The sequence below is a fragment of the Peromyscus californicus genome, unplaced genomic scaffold, assembly GCF_007827085.1.
Source record: "Peromyscus californicus insignis strain IS unplaced genomic scaffold, ASM782708v3 Scaffold_24__1_contigs__length_46423439, whole genome shotgun sequence".
NCBI lineage: Eukaryota > Metazoa > Chordata > Mammalia > Rodentia > Cricetidae > Peromyscus > Peromyscus californicus.
In genome coordinates this window covers 21047443-21071372 of record NW_026294535.1, presented here as the reverse complement: position 1 = coordinate 21071372, position 23930 = coordinate 21047443, and the positions used below count along the sequence as shown (strand labels likewise).

The 23930-nt window shown below is 36.9% G+C and overlaps 1 protein-coding gene across 1 annotated transcript; it reads left to right on the top strand.

The window, feature by feature from the left end:
• The first annotated feature begins 1955 nt into the window (after window positions 1-1955).
• Window positions 1956-23191, top strand: Alx1 (ALX homeobox 1). Its single transcript, XM_052753766.1, has 4 exons — window positions 1956-2181; window positions 5099-5403; window positions 8148-8276; window positions 22640-23191. The coding sequence occupies exons 1-4, from the start codon at window positions 1956-1958 to the stop codon at window positions 22958-22960; spliced, it is 981 nt and encodes a 326-aa protein (XP_052609726.1). The 3' UTR covers window positions 22961-23191.
• The last annotated feature ends 739 nt before the right edge of the window (window positions 23192-23930 follow it).

The window sequence follows — 23930 nt, the reverse complement described above, 5'->3', positions numbered from 1 at the left end:
CCGGTCTCGTCGATGGAATCTGCATTTTCCTTGCCAGCCACGCCCTGGCGACCCTTCTGGTGTGCTCTGTATTTGGAATCTTTCTTCCCAAGCTTGGCCAGGTTGGGCATCCAAAAGGGTCTCACCTGTGAGGCGTGAGTCAGAGGGACCCCCGAAGAACGTGGAAATGTCCGAACCCTGCTGACAGACAGTCGTCTGAATTGGGCGAGGCCACCCGCTGCGACAGGGATACCCGAAGTGTCTAAGGCTCTGGTGTAATTGCCAACGCAACCCGGAGAAAAGTGACAGCCGCTGGGAAGGCCTGGGATGAGAAAGGCTACGTCAGGACCGGTGAACAGAGACCTCCCTCGTCCACAATTTGAAGGGGAGTTTGACCAGATTTGCAAACTTGGGTGATCTCTTGCAAATGGCTGCTTGGATGTGCCCAAGGCAATGAACTCTTTTTTCCTCGGACGCCTCGGGGCTCCTCAGAACCTGAAGTCCGGCACAAGGCCAAACAGAATGGTTTTCAGCTCTAAAAGCGCTGTTTTTACCTGCCCTAGCATCTCCTTCAGCTGGACTAAAGGTTCTAGGCCCGCAAAGGCAACCGTGAGTTCAACACCCACCACTCCCGGGGAACCGCCAGCTTCTCCATCACCCTTTACAAAGGCGCCGCCCCAACTCTGGAAAACTGCAAGTACTAATACTAATGCTTTTCTTAAAACACTCTGAAGGCCTTCATCTCCCCCCTCCCCCCCCCACACACTACAACTACCACCACACACATTACTGTATGTGATGAGCCTTCCTCTGATCTCCAGCAAGAACCCGCTTTGGGGAGGCACTGTCTTTATGAATTTTCTAAAGACATCATGTTGCTCTCATGATGAAACGCGAGGACCAAGGGCAGAAGTGGTTGGTATTGGCAAAATTAGATCTTTTCAAGGACGCTTGCTCAACCTCCCATTCCGATCCAGTGCCACCACCGCTGCATCCACAGACCACTGCATCCCACAGCCAACGCGAAGAAGACCGAGGGCCTGGGCGAGCGAGCGCTGCGGCCGCCCGTCCGCCCGCCCGCCGCGACGCCAGCCTTTTAGGTTAGAAGCAACCTCGGGCCCCTCTGCCACCACCAGCCACCCAGTTAACAGCTGCCGCTGTATCCGGCGTCCTGGGCTCAGATTAATGTGGATCTTCCACGTAAACGATTTACGGATGAAATAAAAGCTCTTTAGAGCAATACTTCCTTTCAAGTTCTTAAGATGCCTCTAAATCTTCTGGGAGTGAGTGGCTGGCGTGGGGGCGGGGTGGACAGCGGGTGTTGGGGGTGGGTGGGTGGGGGGAGGTGGGGAAGGGGGGGGGAAGGATGGCCCAGCAGGGCGCTGGGAGTGGAGGGTTAACCACTTTGCGTTCTCACCAAAGGCTCCTCCGCAAGGCCATGCCAGTCCACAGTGGAGACGGTTACGTTTTCTGGGTTGTCCGGGGGGTGTGTGGGGGGGGTGCTCGTCTCTCTTGGCATTTGTCTGAAATGGAACTGTCTGTCTGAACTAGGCCCGGGGCGCGCCCTGCCCTGGGTGGGTGAGTAGGGAAGATGGGGGTGGGGTGGAGTGGGGTGGAGGAGGAGAGCGGGGCGGGGGTGGGGTGGGGGGGAGAACCCCGGGGTGGAGTTAGTCCCTGCCCATTTTCATATTCATTAGGACTGGGAGGTTGCCGGAGGAGCCCAGCTGAGTTTCAAGATATAAAAGCAAACTTCGGGTGCCCCTTCTGCAGCCGGGACGCATTAAGAGGCAGGGAGCTAGCTGGGCAGCTCCGGGAGTCGTCCTCGTCTCAGGACTGGCTTCCCATTCCCTCCTCCCCGACCCTCCCTCCTCCCGCCCACTGGTCCCTCCTCCCTCCGCGCCCTCCAGCCTCCCGTCCAGCGCCCCGGGAGCTCGGCGGCGGCGGCGGCGGCGGCGGCCGGACAGCCTTCCAGGATTATGGAGTTTCTGAGTGAGAAGTTTGCCCTGAAGAGCCCGCCAAGCAAGAACAGCGACTTTTACATGGGCACGGGAGGCGCCTTGGAGCACGTTATGGAGACGCTGGACAATGAGTCCTTTTACGGCAAAGCCCCGGCTGGCAAATGCGTGCAGGCCTTCGGGCCGCTGCCGCGGGCCGAGCATCACGTGCGCCTAGACAGGACCTCGCCCTGTCAGGACGGCAGCGGTAAGTCACCAGGACCCAGGCCCGGCTCCAGCCCCAACCCCATCCTCATCCTTATTTCCCGACCGCCCGGACCGGGCTCTCACCTTAGCCCCAGCCAGCCTCAGTTGCCCCTTCCCCCGAAGTGAGGTGCGGTGCGGTGCGGGTCGGAGTGAAGAAATGTGGGAACGGGGATCCAGACTGTAGGGGAGACGGAGGGAGGCAGCCTGGGCCCCCAGCACTTACTTTCTCCTGCTTTGGGAACTCCCGCGACCGACCGGGGGTCCAGAGCTCAATCTTGCGTGATGCTGTTTTGCTCTCCCGGAGAATCCACAACTGGACAGCACCAGGACCCCAATATAGGCTAATAGGGCGCTAAATAGATCCTAATTGAGTCAAGATAGCGCGCCTCGGTTGTGAACCCGCCCCCGCCGGGATGCCAGGGCGCACGGACGAGAAAGCCATCACTGGATGTTAACAGTGATCAGGAAACCCAAAATCTTTCGAGTTCCTTTAGGTGTGTGTGTGGGGGGGGGGGCACACAATAACAAAATTGTTTTTGTTGTCCAAGTCGTGACGATGTTTACATTGTAAAGACGGTGCGTTTCTGTTGTTCTGTATTAGCTTGTGTGAATTTGTGATTTCTGCGGATTTTATTTACTTACTTAACTGGCGTTTGCAAGCAGCAAACATAAGTTCTTGTTAAACATCAAATCACACTGGCTTTGTGCAAAGCATTCCCGATAAAATCACTCACTTTCGGATTCTGCGTTGTCTACTATTATCTTAACTCCACATAAAAATGCCACCTAAAAAGAGGCTTTCGGAATGCTTCTGGACAGAATCTTCAACTGTGAATGCCAGCGTATCTCCAAGTCAAAATGTTATCAAAACAAACCATCTATCTTTTTCGATCTCGTAGCCCAAGCACAAACCTATCATTTCACATCCCGACAGCTAAAGCAGGTTTATGATTCCAAGAGGACTTTTCCTTATCATAGTGTATACGCCACCCTTAAGCTGTAAGGAGCGGGCTGCGTTAAAACAACAAACGAATTAAGTGTGAAATATTTACAACAAGCCTCCGCCCCCTATTTTAATGGAAGTTCAGATTTTTCAAATGGAAGTTTACTCTTTCGCGAGCTCATTTGCTCGATATTGCGTACATAGATTTTAAATGAAACTCATATTCTACTAATTTTATTCAGTGCGGAGGGTGACTTTTAACTTGTTCGGTCACAACAAAAAAATGCACATGGTAGAGGAAATTATTATTTAAGTGGTTCAGTCGTTTATTTGGAAAGACTGGAACAGCTAATTTTTACATGCAAGAAACTTTTGGCTTTCTGGCTGCATTTCGGCGGCCGCATCCGTGTTTTCGGCCTTCTCAGACGCATGCACGAAGTTATTTGAACTGACAGGATTTTTCCAAATGGTTCTGTAGTGGCCTGCGCGGACTGCTAGATAAACTCCACCGTGTTTTTAATTGTCGGGGAAAGGGGAGAGACAAGTGGTGATTGATTTGGAGTGCTTCATTAACTTTTAAGCGATCATCTCACTGTTGGGGAGAATTTTAACGGAGACGTATTGAATCGCATGAACACGGATGGTGGCCGGGCTACATTTGAGAAAAAGTCCGTCTTTCTCCAGACCTGCCCCCAGCGTCTTTGCGGCTTCCCCTCCCCCACCCCTAATTGCCGCAGTTCCCGGTTTAACTCTTGTCTGCTAAGACAAAACCTTATTGTTCATCAGTCATAGCCCCCTTCATAGTTAATTTTACATCCCATCTTCCCTTTGCATAAGACCAACGTGCAATTGAAATTATACAGACAGTAAAATTCAGTACATTTGTAGCACACATGAAAGGTTCTTCAACCCCCCTCCACCCAACCCCCACCCCCTTTTAAAGAAGCAAATGGAAAAAAGTAGGCTCATTCGTTGGGAATTAGTGTTCTGGTTGGACTGCCTTTGTTGTCCTTACAAGACCACTACAACAACACAAACCCCGAATCGCTCCTGCTTCCTTACGGCCACTGTAAATTTTAATGATACAGTTAGTTTCTTGCTATAGTGCAAGCTTGAACTCCGATCTCAAGAACATCCTCGAGACTAAAAAAAACTCCTGACAGAATGGAAAACGCCGTTTTCCTTTATTTGTTTCTGTGATTGTCATTTCTGAGCGTTCCTAGGGAAAACAGAAAAACTTTCTGACCTACGCAGACACGAGTGAAGGGAAGTATGAAGTATTCAGGGGATGCAAGACATTTTTAGTGTAAAGAAGTTCACTTCAGTCATATACCTTTCTATTAAAAAGCAATTCCAGAATTTAGTAAGAATTTTTTAAAAAATTAGTTGATCGCTTTCTGGAGGAAATTTAAATTCAGACACGAGCTCAAATATGTGAAATGTAATGGTAATCCTATCCCATTGAAATCTCTGCTCAGTATCAATTCGTGGAGGGTGGGAGATAGATTTAATATTGTTAGATAGGTACTGTTTAAACTTGAAATGGCACGTTTTTGAAAACCAGAAGTAGTTTAATTTTGTCTTATGTACAAAATAAAAGTATATGCTGTATGAATTTTGTACATATTTCAAAAGTCATGGTTATTTAGATTTTTTTTTAGTCTGGATCAAATTTTCACTTGACTATTTTAATTTGATTATAAATCATATGCATAAACAGTACATTTGCCATATAAAATAAATCTGTGGACTTGAGCAAATCATGTGTCCATGCACACATTTTTTAAAACTGCTTTTTAAGCCTGGTCAACATTGAATTAATAATTATGCACTGCACATCATGTGATGATGGAATACTGGTAAAATAAATTATTAGCAGACCTATTTCCTGATGCTCTAAATTACTTCACATTAGTTATTTCATCGAAGTATGCTTCACCATCCTGAGTACTGCTCTTTTCCTCTCTGAGTGCAGTGAACTATGGAATCACCAAAGTGGAAGGACAGCCCCTTCACACCGAGCTCAATCGAGCAATGGACAGCTGCAACAATCTCAGGATGTCTCCTGTGAAAGGGATGCCAGAGAAGGGTGAACTGGACGAACTTGGGGACAAATGTGACAGCAATGTATCCAGCAGCAAAAAAAGGAGACACAGAACAACGTTCACCAGTTTGCAGCTCGAGGAACTAGAAAAGGTCTTCCAAAAAACCCATTACCCGGATGTATATGTCAGAGAGCAGCTGGCACTGAGAACAGAGCTCACTGAGGCCAGGGTCCAGGTAGGTTCCGAAAGGCGGCCTTCCAAGGAGGCATAATATTAGAATAAGCGAATGCTTGAATACTTGTGATTTGTCAAAAAAGAAGAAATGTTTTCAGCTATGAAATCTTACTTGTACCAAAGTAACATGTGAGCGAATTGGCCCATTAAAATTTCTTTTTACTTGTAATAATTTTGACCACTCACTAAGCTTAGAAAAAAGAGTGATTTCAGAAACTTAATAATGAAAGTCATTGAAAAGAACAGAGTATAATAGCATATCTCTGATTAAAAAAAAATCTTAAAGGATGAAAAACAAATTTCATAGTTACTTCTAGTTAATAAATAAATATATTTAATTTATCTCTTTGGTATATTTTCAACTATTATGGTTTTAATTTTAGATTATATGAATTATTTGCAAATTATTTATATACTAGCTCATAAATATATAGCTTTATTTAGGGTGGAATTATTGTAATAGAAAAAATGAGATAATAATACTCTTAATAGCTATGTATACCATAAGATATTTTCCCTAATAAAATTTAAGAAACATAGATTGGCTCATTTAGAATTCCCCAACCATTTTCAATACATATCATTTCATTTTACATTTTAAGGTCTAGATAACAGTACAAATTTTTTCAGTGTAATTATTAAACAATGCATTTAAATAATTTTATGTACTTGATTGTATTTATAAGCTGTTTAGTCAAATGACTAAACCAGAAGGTTCAGTGAATCTAATTTCTTGTTAAAAAGAAAGAAAGAAAGGAAAGAATTATACTAGATAAAATGCTACCTGCTTTCTCAGCAGTATTTTTATTATGGCTAGAGTTGATATTTTTAAATGACACTTTACTAGTTGGCAAGTAATAAGTACAAATTTGAAAGGCAGCAATAATTCAAAAGACCTTTTTCTCTTTTTTATATACTTTTACCGCATGATTGAATTCCCTCTCTCATAAATTACTGTAATAGAAAGATGAATGAATTTTGACTTTTTTTTTCTTTTGTTAATGGAGTTAGTTTTGCTTGTGTGGTCCATTTGTCATCACTGACCACATGTGGTGACTCAGGGATGATAGGCCGCAGGTTATGCTCCACATTCTCTAAGCAAATGGTAGCTCTACCATAGTTCAGCAAAAGAATACATAGGGAGTTTGTACTAATGAAGAACGTTAGAATTGCCTCGTATTAACACCAGCCCTGCATGTGTTTTTTGTCCCGTGACTGTTACTTAAATTAGTTATACTTGTTACCATAGAAAAATATGTTTACATGCAGACTGATCAGCTGTTCACTGCATGTTTCCCTTTCAGCCCAGATTCCTATCTGTTTGAGGACATGCAGAGAGAGCCAACCTGACCCATATTAACTCAGGTTGTTCTCTTTCATGCATTTTTACAGCAGTTTGGAAATCGATACCCATTTAAAAGAGACGGTCGCAGAGTAGGGGGAGAAGACAGAAAGCATTTATGACATGCAATGTATTCTTTGTGCTTCTCTGTGCTGAGTACAGGAAAATGCTGTTTAAAGATTTGCTGTGATTTCAGAAAACTCTTCAAAGTGTAATATTAAATGTGCAACATATATGTAGGTCTTGAACTGAATATTGATAGGCAGCAAAAGTTGTGATGGTATAAAACATACAAAATTAGAATTTAGTATTTAAAAATTATACACAAATTTTGAGCAATATTTAGTGAAAAGGTTTTTGCAATTTATATTTATTTATACTTGATTTCCAATTTCTTTCTAATCCATTTAGAATGTCCATATGGTTATGTAAAGAAGATCGGCCGATTCCTGAACACTGCCTAGATGGTGTTTACTCAAAAATATCAAAGCTTTCATTTAAAATATAATTTTTCTGTTTCTCTTTTGAAAATACCACAATATTAGAATTTTAAAAATTCCAAGACCCAGAAATGAGAATTCAGGGTCCCTCTCAGGGATACAGTTGTTTGGAAGAGAATTTCTAAGATACAATTAGAGAGCTCGTGAAAGGCAGTTTAACAACCTAGGAGAAGCAGACTGACTCACAGGCATTCATGGCATCTGGTTCCATCTGCCTCGCTTATTTTGCTATCTGTAAGTGTTTTTGATTGGATATAATGATTACATTTATGTGTTTTCAGATCACAGTTTTAATTTCAGGTGATTGTACTTCACCTATCAGCCTTATGATGCTCAACAGAAAATGTCATCTTATTTTCCTATTTCTAAATAATCAAGGTATTACTGCTACCAGCCATTTTAGATAAAATATCAATTTTTAACTTCCATAAGATCATTTAAGTATAACTTCATCGCAGAAGAGTCTTCAGTTTAGGACACATTTTCAAGATAATTTGTCGATAGACAAAGATGATAACTGGGTTATGAATTGGCTGGAGGGAAGAAGAGTATGAGATATTGTCTCTCAGGATCACTGAGTCTACTTAGAGGATAATGATCATATGTACAGATTGCTTTTTTTTTGTTTTTCACAGCTGAAAACACAGACACTTGTACATAAATGAACTTGTCTAAAATCCCGTTCTTTCTGATAAGTGATATTACCTCATGGACATACCATGCCTCATGTCAGAGTAGAAGAGAAAGTCAAACATGTGGGTCCAGTTCTGACGTAAAGAAATTCCTTTGCTGTTACTTTTGACTGACTTGATTTTCCTTTCTAGCATGAAAATTTTAACGTCAGATTTGCTTTGTGTAATGTTCTTCAGCTAAAATTGTACTCTTTAAAAAAAAATACACTAGGTTTGGTTTCAAAATCGAAGGGCCAAGTGGAGGAAAAGAGAACGATATGGCCAAATACAGCAAGCTAAAACCCATTTTGCTGCTGCCTATGACATCTCAGTTTTACCAAGGACTGACAGCTACCCACAGGTATGGTCAATGACACGGAGTACTTTTCAAGGGCAGTGGGTATGGCTTGATTCAGAGGGTGACCTTAGGGTGTCCTGGATCAAGAGTGAAAGTTTAACCTCCAGAAAACTTATTCCATGTTTAACAAATTTTTAATTTACTAAATAATATTTATTTATTTTTTATTATTTTCTTTCACAGTGATTCACTGAAAAAATATTCCATGGTCTGTACCTTTTGGGTTTGTTATATATTGAAAAAAATATAAGAAAAATAGCTTTTAATATGTCTTATTTTTACCATGCATTTTAATTATTCAGGCTATTTTTCTTTATTAGATTTAAAAAAAAATGTGTTGCCTATCATAAAAATCTCTGTGGCCACAATTTTGTGCAACGTACAAAATGCTGCTGTTAAATGTGACCTTTTAGTTCTCAACTCTATTTAAAAACCTCATTCTTTGACCAACCTATTTTTGTCAGATTTGATATCACATGTTGTTTCGAGAGCACATTCAATACTTTATCATCTGTAGACCTATTTTTAAAAAGTAATCCTATGTAAGATTTTTTTTTCATATAATGGGAGCTCTCTAATCACATCTCAAAAAGCATTCATATTTCCTTTCCTCATTATTTTTTTCTTTTGGATCAATGATGTTTTCTTCTTTTTCACACTTTGTGATACGTGTGCATGTGTTTTCTCATCTTAATGTCTATCCTATTATACCTTAATATAGAATAACGATGTTCTGCACTGCTGTGTTGATGCCTGATAAGGGACGTGGGGATTGTCTGGAGCAGGCTGTGTGTTGTTTCATACCTTGTTTCTTGTTGATACATGCTTTGAGAGGCACTGCTATGGAAACACATATGAAATGTATTCTGGATAACTACTTCGGTATTTCAGCAAATACATCATTTCAGCTCCAAATGTGAGAATAGCCATTCTACTCAACTGTAAATTCTCACCCTCCATGTGAATTCAGCCCTCTGGTGTAGTTCTTTTCTGGTATTCTTTTGTCTTTAAAATTCCTTGAAAAGAGGTTTTGGGAACTTCTCTCTTGCATATAGTTTTTTTTAAAAAAAAATTTAATGTGCAATTTTATACATTTAAAAAAGAACATCGCAGAGTACCAAGTTCAGCTCCCTCACTGTAAAACTTAGGAAAAACAAGTCTAGTTATGTTAAGGAATTGGCCCACGAACACATCAATGGTTTCTTACAGGGTAGGCATGAGCAACTGCTATGATTCAGTCTTTCTCCCACAGGTTTCAAGAGGCCAGAATTATGAAATGATTTGAATCATTGCTACATTCTTCCATTAGTATATCCTGTGTCCTTTCAAACTTATCTGAAATCAGTTACCATACACCTACCTTGTTAGAAGCATGGATATCTTATGCTTACTTATGGCCACAGAACTAGTGAAATTTCATTAAGCTCATATTTTTTTGGGTGACAGTTACATTTTTAACAAAACGTTATGAAGATGCTTCCCCTCTGGATTGTAAGCTCCATGGGAAGAGACACCACCATTCCAAATAGTTTTTTTTTTTTTTTTAATCACTTCAGGACCCTTATGTACTGTCCAGGCCAAGGCCTAAACAGGTAGCATAGGAACTTATTTAACCGAAATTACAGCCATCTATAATGGGTATAAATTTTCTCCATTTTGCTCATGGGGAAAATGAGGCACAGAAATAGGAGTTACACATTTACTTTCACTTGTGATAAAACTCAGATTTGACCAGAGTCAGGTTTGGCTCAGTTGCACAAAATCTTTCTGGAAACATACTATTTAAATATTTTATTAAAATTTCAAACATGAATACTATATTCATATCACTTCACCCCTAACTCCCCCTCCAATTTCCCCATTTACTCTCAAATTCTTCTTTAGTAATGATTGTTGCATTTATTCACACACACACACACACACACACACACACACACACACACACACACACACACAGCCTGCTGAGACCATTCATTTTGCTCATGTCTATGGTGGTTTAAAGCTGATCTTATCTCACACGACAGACTGTCTTTCCAGGTGAAAACAGTTAAGTCTTTGAATTACCAGCAACATAATTCTAAAAAGCCATGAGTCCCATTGTTAGACTCTGCAGTTTACTCCAGGGAGGCAGGGAATGTATCCTAAGCCAGTGAAATCATAAATGACTGTGACAGTGTATAATTTATAATTTTGAAACTACTAACTTCAGATTTTAGAAGAGAAAGATACCAACTGTCAAACTATTTTGAAGTAGAATTTAAACAATTGTAAAATTTCTACACAATTTTTGACTGACATCCTTAATTTTAAATACTGCTGCTTGTCTTCTTCCCTTTGCCTTTGAACACTATTCACATTTTCTATTTGTGTTCCTGGCTGATGGTTACTTTGTTATTGGCTCATCTTTCTTATTTGCCGTTTCATAAAACATTTGGCATAGGGTCTGGCACCAATTAAAATCTTTGTGAGGGCCTAAAGCACTGACTAGCCATCCTTTTTACTGGCATTATTTTGCCATTGGCTTCCTGCACCTTACAGCTTTGGACATCAGTTAACAGAACACGGAAGCCTCTTAGGTAAAACAGGAAGAAGATAAGGTATGTCTAGGTAGACATTGGATAGATGTTTTTTTTTTTTCCACTTCCACAAATCATGGGAATTTTATTCTTAACCTCCTTGAAACTTCCATGTCATGTGAATAAATTGGTTATACTAAAGTATGGGAATAGAGAAGAATTGTGTTGAATTTATTTGGACAGTGAAATTGATAAATGCCTATAAAATGAGCATTGTAACAACCTCTCATACTATTCTATGTTACTGGTAAATCATTTAACTTTTTTTTTTTTGGTCAGGAATTCTTGAATCAAGCATATGTCACAGTAAATGCTGGCAAAAGCCAGGGGAGAATGCTCCTTCCACATGAAGTATGGAGCAGACTTATTTTAGTTTCTTTGAAAAAAAAATTATGTCAAGATTAGGTCTCCCAAGCTTCAGCCTAAAGGAAATGTTTTCTATCATGCAGCTTGAAAATAGAAACACATAACAGGAGAAATAGGCACTGAAATAGAATCCAACAACTTAGTGCAATAAGACATTGAATTTGGTACTGTTACTAATTACAGGAAAAAAAACTATAAACTATGAAAAAAAGCTGAAAACTGGAAACTGTTGGAGGCAGGGCAGAAATAAAGAATTAACAATTTGGCAGGAAAGCGAAAGCATACACAGAAATACAGGAAAAACAGAGAGGGTTTGAAATACAGTCTTTTGAAGTATGGAAAATCACTACCTAGCAGAAAGATGTCTATATAGGACATAATTAACTCTTGTGACATGCTTTAAAAACTTTGTTTCCAACTGGTTTTCATTACTTTGTAGTAACAATATCATTCTAGAAATATCAGTAAAAATGAACCACTCAGGTGTTATTTTAACCCAGTCACTTTGCGTCTTTCTGATCATCATAGACTCACTTGAGTCTGTATCATCTGAGGTCAGGCATGAAGGCCTACTTCAGCAATCTTCTCTTTTAAATTCATCACATCATGAAAGTTAATTTTGTCACTAAGATGTGCCTTCTTTTCTGCAAACCTAAATAGGCTCTCGTCTTAAAATTTATAGAGGAATGATGTAAAAATATTTTAAAAGTCTTGAATCCTTTTAGACTGTGTAAAGGATATTTTTTAAAAAAAATCTGCTTATCTTTTGTTGCAAATGAACAAGATGGGCTGTATGATGTCTAGAATGACATACATTAGGTAACATTTTTTTTTGTGTGTGTGTGTGCTGAAAACAGTTTAAACTAAGCATGGTGCTCATACATATAATCCCAGTTTTTAGCAGCATATGGAAGCAAAATGAGTAAGAGTTCAAGGCCATCTTTAGCTGTGAGTTTGAGGTCAGCCTGGATTACAAGAAACCCTGTTCCAACCAACCAGCCAACCAACCAACCACTCCACATACATTAAAGCCATGCATTCTGCCCACACATATAATCCAGCCTTCAGGAGGCAGAGAGCATAGGATCTCTGTGAGTTCAAGGCTGGAGAGCTAGCTTGGTGAGAGCTTGAGGTTGATTCCCAAGCATGCAAATCTGAGAACTCACAGCTGCCAGTGGTTTGGGCACCTGTACTCACATGCACATGCCTACACACAGGGGTACACACAGAGTTAAAAAGAAAACAAAAGGTATATGTGTATCTATCTATCTATCTATCAGTCATCTATCTATCTATCTATCTATCTATCTATCTATCTATCTATCTATCTATCTATCTATCTACACATATACTTTGCTTTTGCCTACAATATCAGTAGCCATTTGGCAATACTGTGATCAAGCTAAATTATCTGATGCTCAGGACATGACTGTTTTAATAACGGTCTCATTGTTTGTGTGGATTCTGTTTCTCTATGAGAATTCCCTTCCCCACTCATACGATATTTCTTCCTTGACCTTCTAAAATCCTCCCTCTACTAGAACCTTCTTAGAGACAGTGAAGTATGTGGTAGGTATGCAAGGTCTTCCTACTGTTTGCCATGTAGTCTTTTAAAAATACAATCGAGTCACATCTGTATCACTGTAATAGCAAACAAATTATTAACTGGTCAATAGATGTAAATGCAAGTATCATTTGATTTACTTCAACATTTTTTCATTATAAAACTAAAAATAATTATCAGTGAAACAGATGACTTCTGCAGTCTCTATCAGAAGCAGCACTGGTAGGTTTAAGCAATTAACTTTTTCCTGCTTTCCTTCTTTAATAGACTAGAGAGATCTTCAGACCCATCTCATCATAATGATTCCCCCCAATATTTTTTAAATTTTTTCAACATATACATGTTAGTTGCTGGTTAAGGAGTGGAAGATATGTGAATGGTTAAGTCAAAAATCCTCTGCTTTATAGGTAAATTACAAGCTAGGTAATGTTTATACTAAGTCACTCATTTCTGCACAGAAATTAGGCCCAACTAACTAGAGACTTAAATGGTTTTAGCCCTGGATTTAAAAAGCGAGAATCTATCAACATTCAATGCTCATTTATTTATAATTAACAAAATAAAATAATAACAATAACAATATTTTGAAGAAGGAGCTGTTTTCTGTTGAGGGTTAAATATTTTCTGTCAACCTTTGACCCTACAAGGATTGATATCTCCATGCTGTTAGGCTTCATTTGGGTCACAGGAACATTTACTTTATTAGGTATCTATTATGTAGCTAGATGATTTTTGAGTAATTCCTTGGCTTCCTTTTGAGTCTTTAATCTGTAAATTTAGAAGTATTTCTGAGGCTAGTGCAGGCGGTGTTGGTACCAGGACTGATGATGGTTCCTCCTTTATCCTGAGAGTTAAATTGATTTCCAAATAATAATAATAATAATAATAATAATAATAATAATAATAATAACAGAAAAGTCCTTGCTTACTTGCTTTCTTTGGCACCAAATCCTGGGATGTGAGGAGATCTTAGGGTTAACATAATGGTTTGCATTCAAACCCTGACTTTGCCGCTTAATCACTTTCAGACTTTTGGCAAATGAATTAACTTCTAGGAACATTTCTCCTCACTTAGAGTAGGAGGATGGAAATTCACAGGGCGTTTGTGAGTGTTGAACAAAACGGTTTATGCAAAGTCCCTCGGATAGTGTCTTGCACGCACAAACCCTCAATAAAATGGCAGTGCTTCGTATAGCCACTAGTTGTCAATTTTTATTTTCTAAATAAAAATTGTACCTACCTCCTCTCTTAAAACTGTAGTATTTAATCTCATCCAATCAGAGTAAAATCACTTTTTAAGGACTTAGGGGAAAAACGCATTTACTTAACTACAATCAAACAGAGTAACTTTAGAAGTTTGGATACATGTGATTTCAAATCACTGAAATAATTTTCTCATGAAGAAAATGTTTCCACAGAAAGTTTCAGCTAAAGGTTTGAAGTCATTATTTTGTCCTATTTTAAAAAACTGAGATATGAATCAAGTTTTATATAATATGTGGTGAACTATCACTAAGTCCATTTTACCAAATGCATATAGAATCTCATTTTATCACTTATTTTATTCATATCCAGAGTTTTTAAAGTAAATGAACCATTATCTCCTAAAATAATCACAAAGTTGTGTTTAGTATATTGGATAATGAATGTTCTTAATCTGTGAAATAACTATGGGATAGTCAGTCATGAAAAGATACAGCAACCAAAGATACAGAAACCATACCATCATTAGGCCAACAAATCGTATTGATAGTTCAGAATTTTCACTAACTGTATTATTTAAAATCAGAAAAATACAGTATAGTCTATATTATCCAAATAAGCATTGCTTTATAATGGGTAAAGCTACTATTTTAATTTAATGTATAAATATATAAGCTTTCATAAATGTACATGAGGAATATTTCATATACATATATATGTATATATACTAAAAATAAGTTATGAGTTTCATTAAATATTTTATCAATATCCACTGTCTCAAAGTTAGTTATGCAGAGTTATATTTAAAAGTTTTTCATATAAGTGAAACATATAATTTTTAACTTAAAAATTTGTTTAATTATGTTAAAACATTAAAAATTTGAAGTTATAAAGAATAACACTCAAAGAAGTAATTCACATTACTTAGACTGTGAAAATTCACATTTATTTATTTTTCCAATGTCAAATCATAATTAAAGATGACTTTATGGCTTTTCTTCATTGCTTAAAATAAGTTATAATATTGGACTTATATAATTTTTTTAGCACTCTTTTATATCTTAAGAAAAAATACAGTTAAGTAGTTTACAAGAATACATGAGCACAGCATGATAGGAAATATTATCATACATATACACACAAATTTATAGACATTTGAATACACACACACATATATATTTATTCAAATGAACAGAGAGCAATCCTATAGGAAATAAAGCTTGGCCAGTCTACTAGAACATATGTGTGGGTTAAAACCTGCATTTTACCTTCATTTCTGTGAGAACTTTGTTTTGCTTGTGACTTACAGTTTTACCTATATCATATTTAATTTAATCAGTGTGTCTCCTTTTGACATGGTGTCTCATTACTCTGCCCTGGCTGGTCTAATGTTATATTTAATTCCTTGTGTTTTTATAGATTTTGAAAAATAAAAATCATAGTTTTAAATAAAATTGTATAAAAATTCAAGTTAGTTAATAAAAAGTCACAAGAATAGAATTCAATCTTTGTCTTTAATACAGGTAAGATGCACGTGGGTAAGCACAACAACAATTAAACAGAGCAATGAATTTGAAAGAAATCAAGGACTGGTACATAGAAAGTGCTGGAGGATGGAAAAGGATTAAAGAAAAATGATGTATTTTATTTTAATCTAAGAAATATTTAAAAATAATAAAATAAAATAAAAGCCAATTCAAAAGATAAGTAAAATTGCCAGGTGGGTCATGCCTTTAATAGCAGCACTCATGATGCAGGGGCAAATGGATCTCTGTGAATTGGAGGCCAGCTTGAGTCTATATAGGAAAGCTCCAGGCCAGCCAAGGCTGCATAGTTGGACCCTGTCTTAAAAAACAAAACAATAAAAAGAATAAAACTGATAAACTTGCGCAAAGTTAATATATGGCTCCAGAGTGGAGTAGATAAGATTAAAAACATTCTGTGAAAATCAAGGCATTTGCATATTTGTTCATATTATAGATTTTATATGTACAACTTTGTGAACAAATGATCATTTTAGCTTTTCCCCGTAGTTGTGAATTTAATAAAATAATTGTTAATAAAAATAAATTAAGTACTGTTGGATCAGGATGACTCATGTACACATTGAAATCCATGAAGAAACAGTGAAAGAAATGTCTGGGAAATGTACTATATGAACACAGTTGCTTCATAAGAATAAAAGAGGGAAGATTAAATAATATTATTTACTCCTTCACACTTGAAATCATTTGGACATGGAGAGATTGCCTATAAATAATCCTTTTCAGTTACCACAATTCCTATAAAATTAACAATGTGTTCAACATTATAGGCAAAGAATGAAATGGTATGTCTTTGATTCAGAGAATTTATTAGAATTGTAATTTAAACACATTTATGTGATGCTACTTTGAAAATTTCTAGGCATTCAATCTCTTATGTTTTCAGTGACATGACAGTTTGTTGGGCAGCTTTTTCCTATGCTGTCAGTATCATACTGTTCCATATAATAGTGACTTTAAAATAGAAATAACACACTTACTTCTTCCAAATCCCTGCCTTCACTTCCATGATGGAATTTTACTTAAAATGAAAAATGGGAAACTATTTTAATAGAGGATCTTCTAATGGATATATAATTTACTTGACTTCAAGTTTATCACATTGCACAGCTAATAAGTGTATTTTAGGAATTAAAAATGTAAATTGATTTAAAAAATCCTTGTATTTGATACATCATTTTCAATATTTCAAAATTAAAATTAGAGCTAGTAAGTAGGAACTGAAGCTGTGCCCTCATTTCTATCTGAATTGGACTTTTCATTGCCCAACTCATTCAGGTTGGACCCTTTCAGCCACTGGAAGCAAAGACATTCTTTAGAAATATCGTCCTTTTTCTTGCCACTGACTTATCGATGTAGTGACCAGAAAAACTAATGAATGATAAAGCCAGTCAATAGTTACTGAGAATATGATTATTAGTATTTTGTCAGCTAAACTTTACAGTAGGAGAAACGCTAGCGAAGCATGCAATAGCTTCTAGGAAATTAAACTGCATTTGTAGAAATGAATAATTTTATTTTGAAGACATCATATAAAAATCTGTCAAACTTCATAGTGATAATGTGATAATAAATGTTCATAGTAAGAACAGAAACTGTATAGAACAATCAATATATGTAAATAGTTGTCCAAGGGGAAAGATCCAAATCAATTTTTGGATTTTAGTGAAAAGGAAACATTGCTCTAACATCACTAAAAGTACTTCTTGTGAGTTCCCACTCTATTATTTTCAAACAGTGTTTAATTTAGCTCCTACAAGGAATATGCATATATGTGATATAAGGGTAACGTGAATGTGTATAAGGTGTGTGTGTGCATACGAATACTACAAATGTTGGTGACAGGAGGTAGGAAAATGGTCTCTTTGATGACGTGAGACTAAGTAAATGCAATTTATTTTAGGAGAAAAATATTATTAATTAATTGCTTTAAAACTACTTCAAAATGAAAAGAAATGTGTTACACATGTTCATGTTGTTAATACAGAAGTGGAGCACTTCTAAATTAGCACAGAGAGGCTACAATGCTATCCAGAAACAATTTTATATGAAGCTTTTTTGCTAAGATAAAGACAAAGGCAGAATTTCTCTTTAAAATCTATAAAAAACTATTACAAGTTACAAAAAAACTTACACTGTAAATATGCACCATGTTTAAGGTACTAAAATGTGCTTTAAAGCTTGGTTTCAAGGAATGAATCCACATGGAGATGGAGTTTCCAAGATAAAGTAACTATATAATTTCATAGTATGATTTGTCATACATACGATTTCAAATCACCATCTGTATGCATCCAGAGTGAAGCTATCTATAAGCAAGCATGCCACCACCCCCAAACTCCCTGCATGCACACACACAGACACACAGACACACACACACACACACACACACACACACACACACACACACACACACACACACCTCTATCTCTCTTTTCCGATTCTTTCAATGTCTTGAAAAAAAAGAATGTAATTTAGTTTGTGATAATAAAGAATCAAACAAGACATCTTTCTGCATAATTCCAAATACATGAGCTAAGTAAGTGTTAGGTTTCCCATTTGATTAGCAAAACATGGAGCAGAGTACACTATCTAGAAGTGGAGCTTCCAGTCTTGCTAATGAAAGGCATGGCTAAATTCCTGGACAGTGCTTTGAACACATCTGCAGAGCGAGCCTCTAAAAAATGTCATGAAGCACATTAAAACATGGAATTTTTTTAGAATCTATATTCCAAATAAAAATAAAATGTACAGGCATCTTTTTCCTGTATTGCTTAGGAAATACACACAAGGGAATTTTGTGGTTGTGCAGCATGTGAATATTAGGTACTTTAGAGATCCCCAAACAATTCAGATAACAATTTGGTACAAGGTATGGCCATTGTCGTCTCTGTGAAATATTCCGAAAAGAAACTTGCCCCATGTAAAAGTAAAATTACTATAGCATTTTTTTTTTAGTAGAGCAGAAGGATGGGATCTTTCTTAGGCTTGCCATTCACAAAGAAGCAATGCACAATTTTAGATTATGCAATTTGTAGATTCAAGTTGAGACTATAAGGGAATTGGCATAGGCATAGGTTGTCTGGATTCCAACAAATTCAGCTATTTTATCATCTTTTGCCTTCAAGCATTAACTTATTAAAAATAGGTGATTTCCAGCAAAGATGACAGTTGCAAGTCTCCTCTGCTGTAATTAGATCACACCTGTTCTATAATAAACCCAATTGTAGATGCGCCATGATAGTTAGAGTGAAGGTGATTGGCAACTCAGACATATCTACAGGAACGTGATCAATGGACAGTCTTGAATCATGACATTTGAGAAGAGGTTGAGAGGACGAGAGATTAAATCCTGGAGGAAAAAAAAAAGACATGGGAACTTTGTCATAGTTGCCTAACAACAGCTGAAGCTTTTCATGAGTAAGAGAAATAATGCTTAGTCAGTGTCCTTTTATGGAACGTAAGTAGAAGAATGAAATTCTTACAAAGTAGTAGACCTTGTGACTGCAGGAAATGAATGAAGTTAAAGCTGTTGAGAGGATAATTGCATTTGGAAGTTGGACTCCAGTAGTGCCTCCTAATTTTGGTGATTTTTTTTAAAAGAGCAATGTGTATTTTTTCACTACTGTCATTTTAATATAGATTCTATGATCTGATACTACATATGCAATGAGCAAGTACCTTTTAAATGGATCTGTGATGGAAAATAAGTTTTGATAACTAAAACCCTGTATGTAGATATAGACAGCAAAGTAGAAGAATCTGAATGTGATTTGTGATTATACTCATGGTGATTTAGATTTCCAACCATAAATATACATTAACTATATTAATCCAAGCAGTTCCTAAATTTTTATCATACCTGCAGAAACTGATCTGTGTAAATTTCACATTCTTAGAAACTTTGCATTCATTCAATACATTTTTGAAGGGTTTATTATTTATTTTTATAGGCCAAGGTAAGTAAAATAATTAAGATCAGTCATCCTTGGATTTGCTACCGTACAGTAGAGCCTTGGAATCACAAATTTGGAAGTATGCACAAATAAATAAGCAATTATAACTAATAAAAATAGTCACATTATTTTAGTGTCTTTAGATTTCTTTGGGTCAGATCTGGCCTTAATGGTTATTCAGTCTCAGTTCTCTGTTTTTTTTTTCCTTTGCTTTTGACTCACCTACAAAGAACAGATAGTAAAACACCCATGTACTTGTGTTAAAATAAAAGTTTTTGTGGTTTATGCCACACATGGTAATTAACTAATGTCCCTTAGTTGTCAAGCACTAGATATTAGCCATCCTCATTAAATCTATAAACACTCAGAGGGAATAGTTTAGAGAAAGTAAAGTCACATTTTTTTTGTGCTATAATTTGCACCTGAAGTTCTTCCATAGAAAGCTATTAGACCCCAAAATTATATTTTTAAAATGAAAGACACATTTGGGATGGGAGTAAAAAGTGCTAGAGAAACAGCACAGAGAAATAATGTATTAGGAAAAGTTTCTGAGAGTTTATTATGCAGGGGAGGAAACAAAATTCTTAAAAATGTTTGAATATCCAAACTAAAGTATCGCTATAAGTAATGTGCTCTATCAATTTGATCTACTCTGAAAATATACCTTACAAGTTAGCAACTTTTTCTATCACAAATCGTACATTGACATGCTTGATCAGATCCAGATAAGCTAATGATAAAATAAAATCATTTACCCTTTAATTTTCCATTAAAATAAATTCCAGATATTTTTAGATTTACAAGTAGATTAATGTTAATTCTTTTCAGAATAAATGTTTTATTGATTTAAGTTTATGGAGTGTTTCTTTGTCTTTACCCACTTCTGTTCACTGTGTCATGGGGTTGGAAACATGTTTCTATGCATGTGGAATATAATATATGAGAATAATAAATTTCAGGGACACTATAAATTAAGAAACAGTTTAATAAGGAGAGGCAAGTAAATGTTCCCTATCACCATTCATTTTCAAATAAGTAAACAAGTTTAGATTCCTTTCTGAACTTTTTTTCAGTCATGTGACTGTGGGTTTTGCGATGTTTGCAATGTTTGAGTGGTGAGGAAAGCATCCAGGTTACATTAGAAGAGCTATTTTGATGGAGTAATGACATTAACAGCCCTCTTGTTGGTTTGAGATACATAGCCCAGGCATCATTTTGGCTCATGTAAACTGTACATAGAGGAGTAAGCCAACAATAAAACAACACAGTCCATGGTGACTGAAGGATTAATCAAATATTCAAATAATTATATACATCTATATGTAGGTACACCGGTCAACTCTGTATTTATATTCATAGTTACATAAAGACACAAGTTTAAAACAGATTTTTAAATATAGTCATGTAAGGAACTCACTTTTGAACAACACAGAAGTATTTTGTTATTCAGTGAGTATTTTTGTGAGATACACCACCGAAGTGTTAAAATCATTTGTATACATTTTCTTCCATGTTTTGGAAACAAATGTACCATCTTGTTTTGAGTCTCAGAGTATCTTCTCTATCAGTGTGTGCTAGATTTATGAATACGTTTTTCTATTATTAACAGAACATGGGATGTCATAGAGTGCTATTCAACTTGGGTTTTGTAAGAATACATCAGAAGCTGTATGTAGAAGCCTGGAATATGCAAATTACAAGACATCCATATGTGTCAAAATCATTGATGATTCCATTTTCTATCATGACTTAAAAAAAAAAATAGAAGAAAGCCAGATAGAGTGACAATACATACTGGTGCCATGTTTAGTTTAAATGTATTGTGAACAGGTTGTTAGGAGCAACATGCCTGGAGTGATGCACGTTCCTGTAATCCCGGACTTAAATGGCTGACACAGGAGGACTGGGAGCCCCAGTCTCCCCTGGGCTGCATGGCAAGTTCTAGGCATATCTAGACTTCACAGCTAGTCTCTGTTTCGGAAAGCAAAACGAAAGAGCACATGCAAAAAAAAAAAAAAATAGAAAAAAGAAAAACTGGGCACATAGCACATACATTTCTCATCGCCCAAGGCTGCATCCCTTTGCCTTGCTATACCACGAGACAGTCTCAACTCTTCCTTTTCCCCATTTCCACTTTTTGTGATTTTTCTATGTGTCTCCCAGTCTGTTATTTTTGTTGTTTAATTACCTTGCCTAGAATGATTGAGATACTTTTTTATTTTAAAATTCTACTTAGTGTTCCTTTTATCTGCTACTAACTTTGAAAAATTTGTGCATGATGGTTTTATTTTACTTAATTATTTTTTTAGATATTTAATAATATGAATGTTGAATTGGTTGGGTACAAATCACACCTCTTTTTTGCATATGTTATGTTTGGAGTGCTTTAATTATACTCACATGACATCTTAACATTTGCAGTTTTTCACCTGTACTTCCATTATTTGGTAATGGTTAATGTTTTAGAATTATAAGTTTGTTTTACATTGTCACATGTCTGTTTTGAATTCCCCATGTCATATATAAATAGTAGAATCAATGTTTCAAATATGAGTATTTCAGGTTCACAGAGGAATTTATTGAAGGAGAGATATGACACAAGAAGCAATGAAAGTGAAAATACTTTCTGAATGAATACAATTAAAAAATATCATTTCAGACAAAATTGTATAGAAGTCAGCCATAGTTTCCAACAAAAACCGCTGTGCTAAGAGTCCAGCTTCAGAACCGGAAAAAAACACAGCTGTGTCACTGTGTTGAGAAAGATGAATATTATCTTTAAATTTAAGACCATGTTTTAAGCTCCTTCCCTAAACCATGATTAGGGGATAGAAGCCATGATTCATGACTAAATATCTCATATGCATCTTAAAGTTGAGACTAAAACAAGAATATCAAGAAATTTTCATTTTCTGAGAGTATTTTCTATGGTTAAGTATGTGAGCTTTGATGACCTATTATAGTAAACAAACTGTAAGAATTTTTCAATGATTTTTTTTCCCCACTCAGTGTTTTGTATACATGTTTTGAATGAAATTACAGATCTCCTAATAGGGTCAAATACTGAATAACTAACCCAACTTTGTAAATCTAAGGAAAGTAAGAGTGTACAGGTGAGAATGTGTGAATGTAATATTTGCTGTTTTATATATTCCAGATCCAGAACAATTTGTGGGCAGGAAACGCAAGTGGTGGTTCTGTGGTTACTTCGTGCATGCTACCACGTGATGCGTCCTCCTGCATGACACCTTATTCTCACTCGCCTCGGACAGACTCCAGTTACGCGGGGTTTTCAAACCACCAGAATCAGTTCAGCCATGTGCCCCTGAACAATTTTTTCACTGACTCTCTTCTCACTGGGGCTACCAACGGACATGCATTTGAAACAAAGCCAGAGTTTGAAAGGAGGTCTTCCAGTATCGCCGTTCTGAGAATGAAAGCCAAGGAGCACACCGCCAATATTTCATGGGCCATGTAACATACAGTACTCTTTTATTTTTCTTTTCATAGCAAAGTAAAACATTCTTATTTCTCATATTTAAAGGATACCACAATAAGCTGCTGTGTGTGGAAGGGCTAAAGGTCAAGATATACAGCGAGACCAGCTTACATGAATAGTTGTTATTATTTAACGTTAAAAATCTAAGAATGGACCCCTGAAAGGACTAAATAGGTTTACCATGCACCAGCCTCCACAAACTCTGTTTTAGTAGTAAGTTTTTTTTTTCCTATTGTACAAGTCAATGAAATATGGTCATGCAACTTCTTAAAGGAATAAATGTATTAAACAAATCCTTCTGTGATAGATTGATTTATGCTAGTTGTGGATAACAAGAAATCTCTTGTAAAATGATACCTGATAAACGAGGAAACACCCCGGGGGAAAAAAGGCAATATTGAACCAGGGAGCTTTGAGAGCTAACTCCATTTCCCCTTCTTTGGCTCCAAGACACAACGATCATATACTCTGTTGCTCAGAATTTATCTTCAGGTCTCAAGATTTTTTTTTTAACCTTTCAATGTTTTAGTGAATTTCTACTCAGTGGGGGTGGGGGGATACTTTCTGAATGGATCAGTATTTGCATGAAATATCTGGGCACAGTTTCTTGCAACCATGTGGCAGAAGGCGACAAGTGAAATATTCTGGTGTGATTTAAAGTCCAGTCAACTGGACAGGTTTTATAAATGCAACTTTTAGGTGAAGAGGCCAGCATGAAGACTGAGGCTTAGTGGTTAAAACCAAGAAACATTAGCCAATGTGCTATTGCTTTTATGCTAAAATCGCGTTGATTGAATCGCATACTCAGATATCTAGCCAATTCAGGAAAACTTTACAATCAAAGGAGCAACAGCTTGGAATTTATGTTTGTTTTGTGGGTGTGTGCATGCTCAAATGCGTGCCTGTCTGGTTCTTGGTGCTCTGTGCCTTAAGCATTTTTGCTACTGTG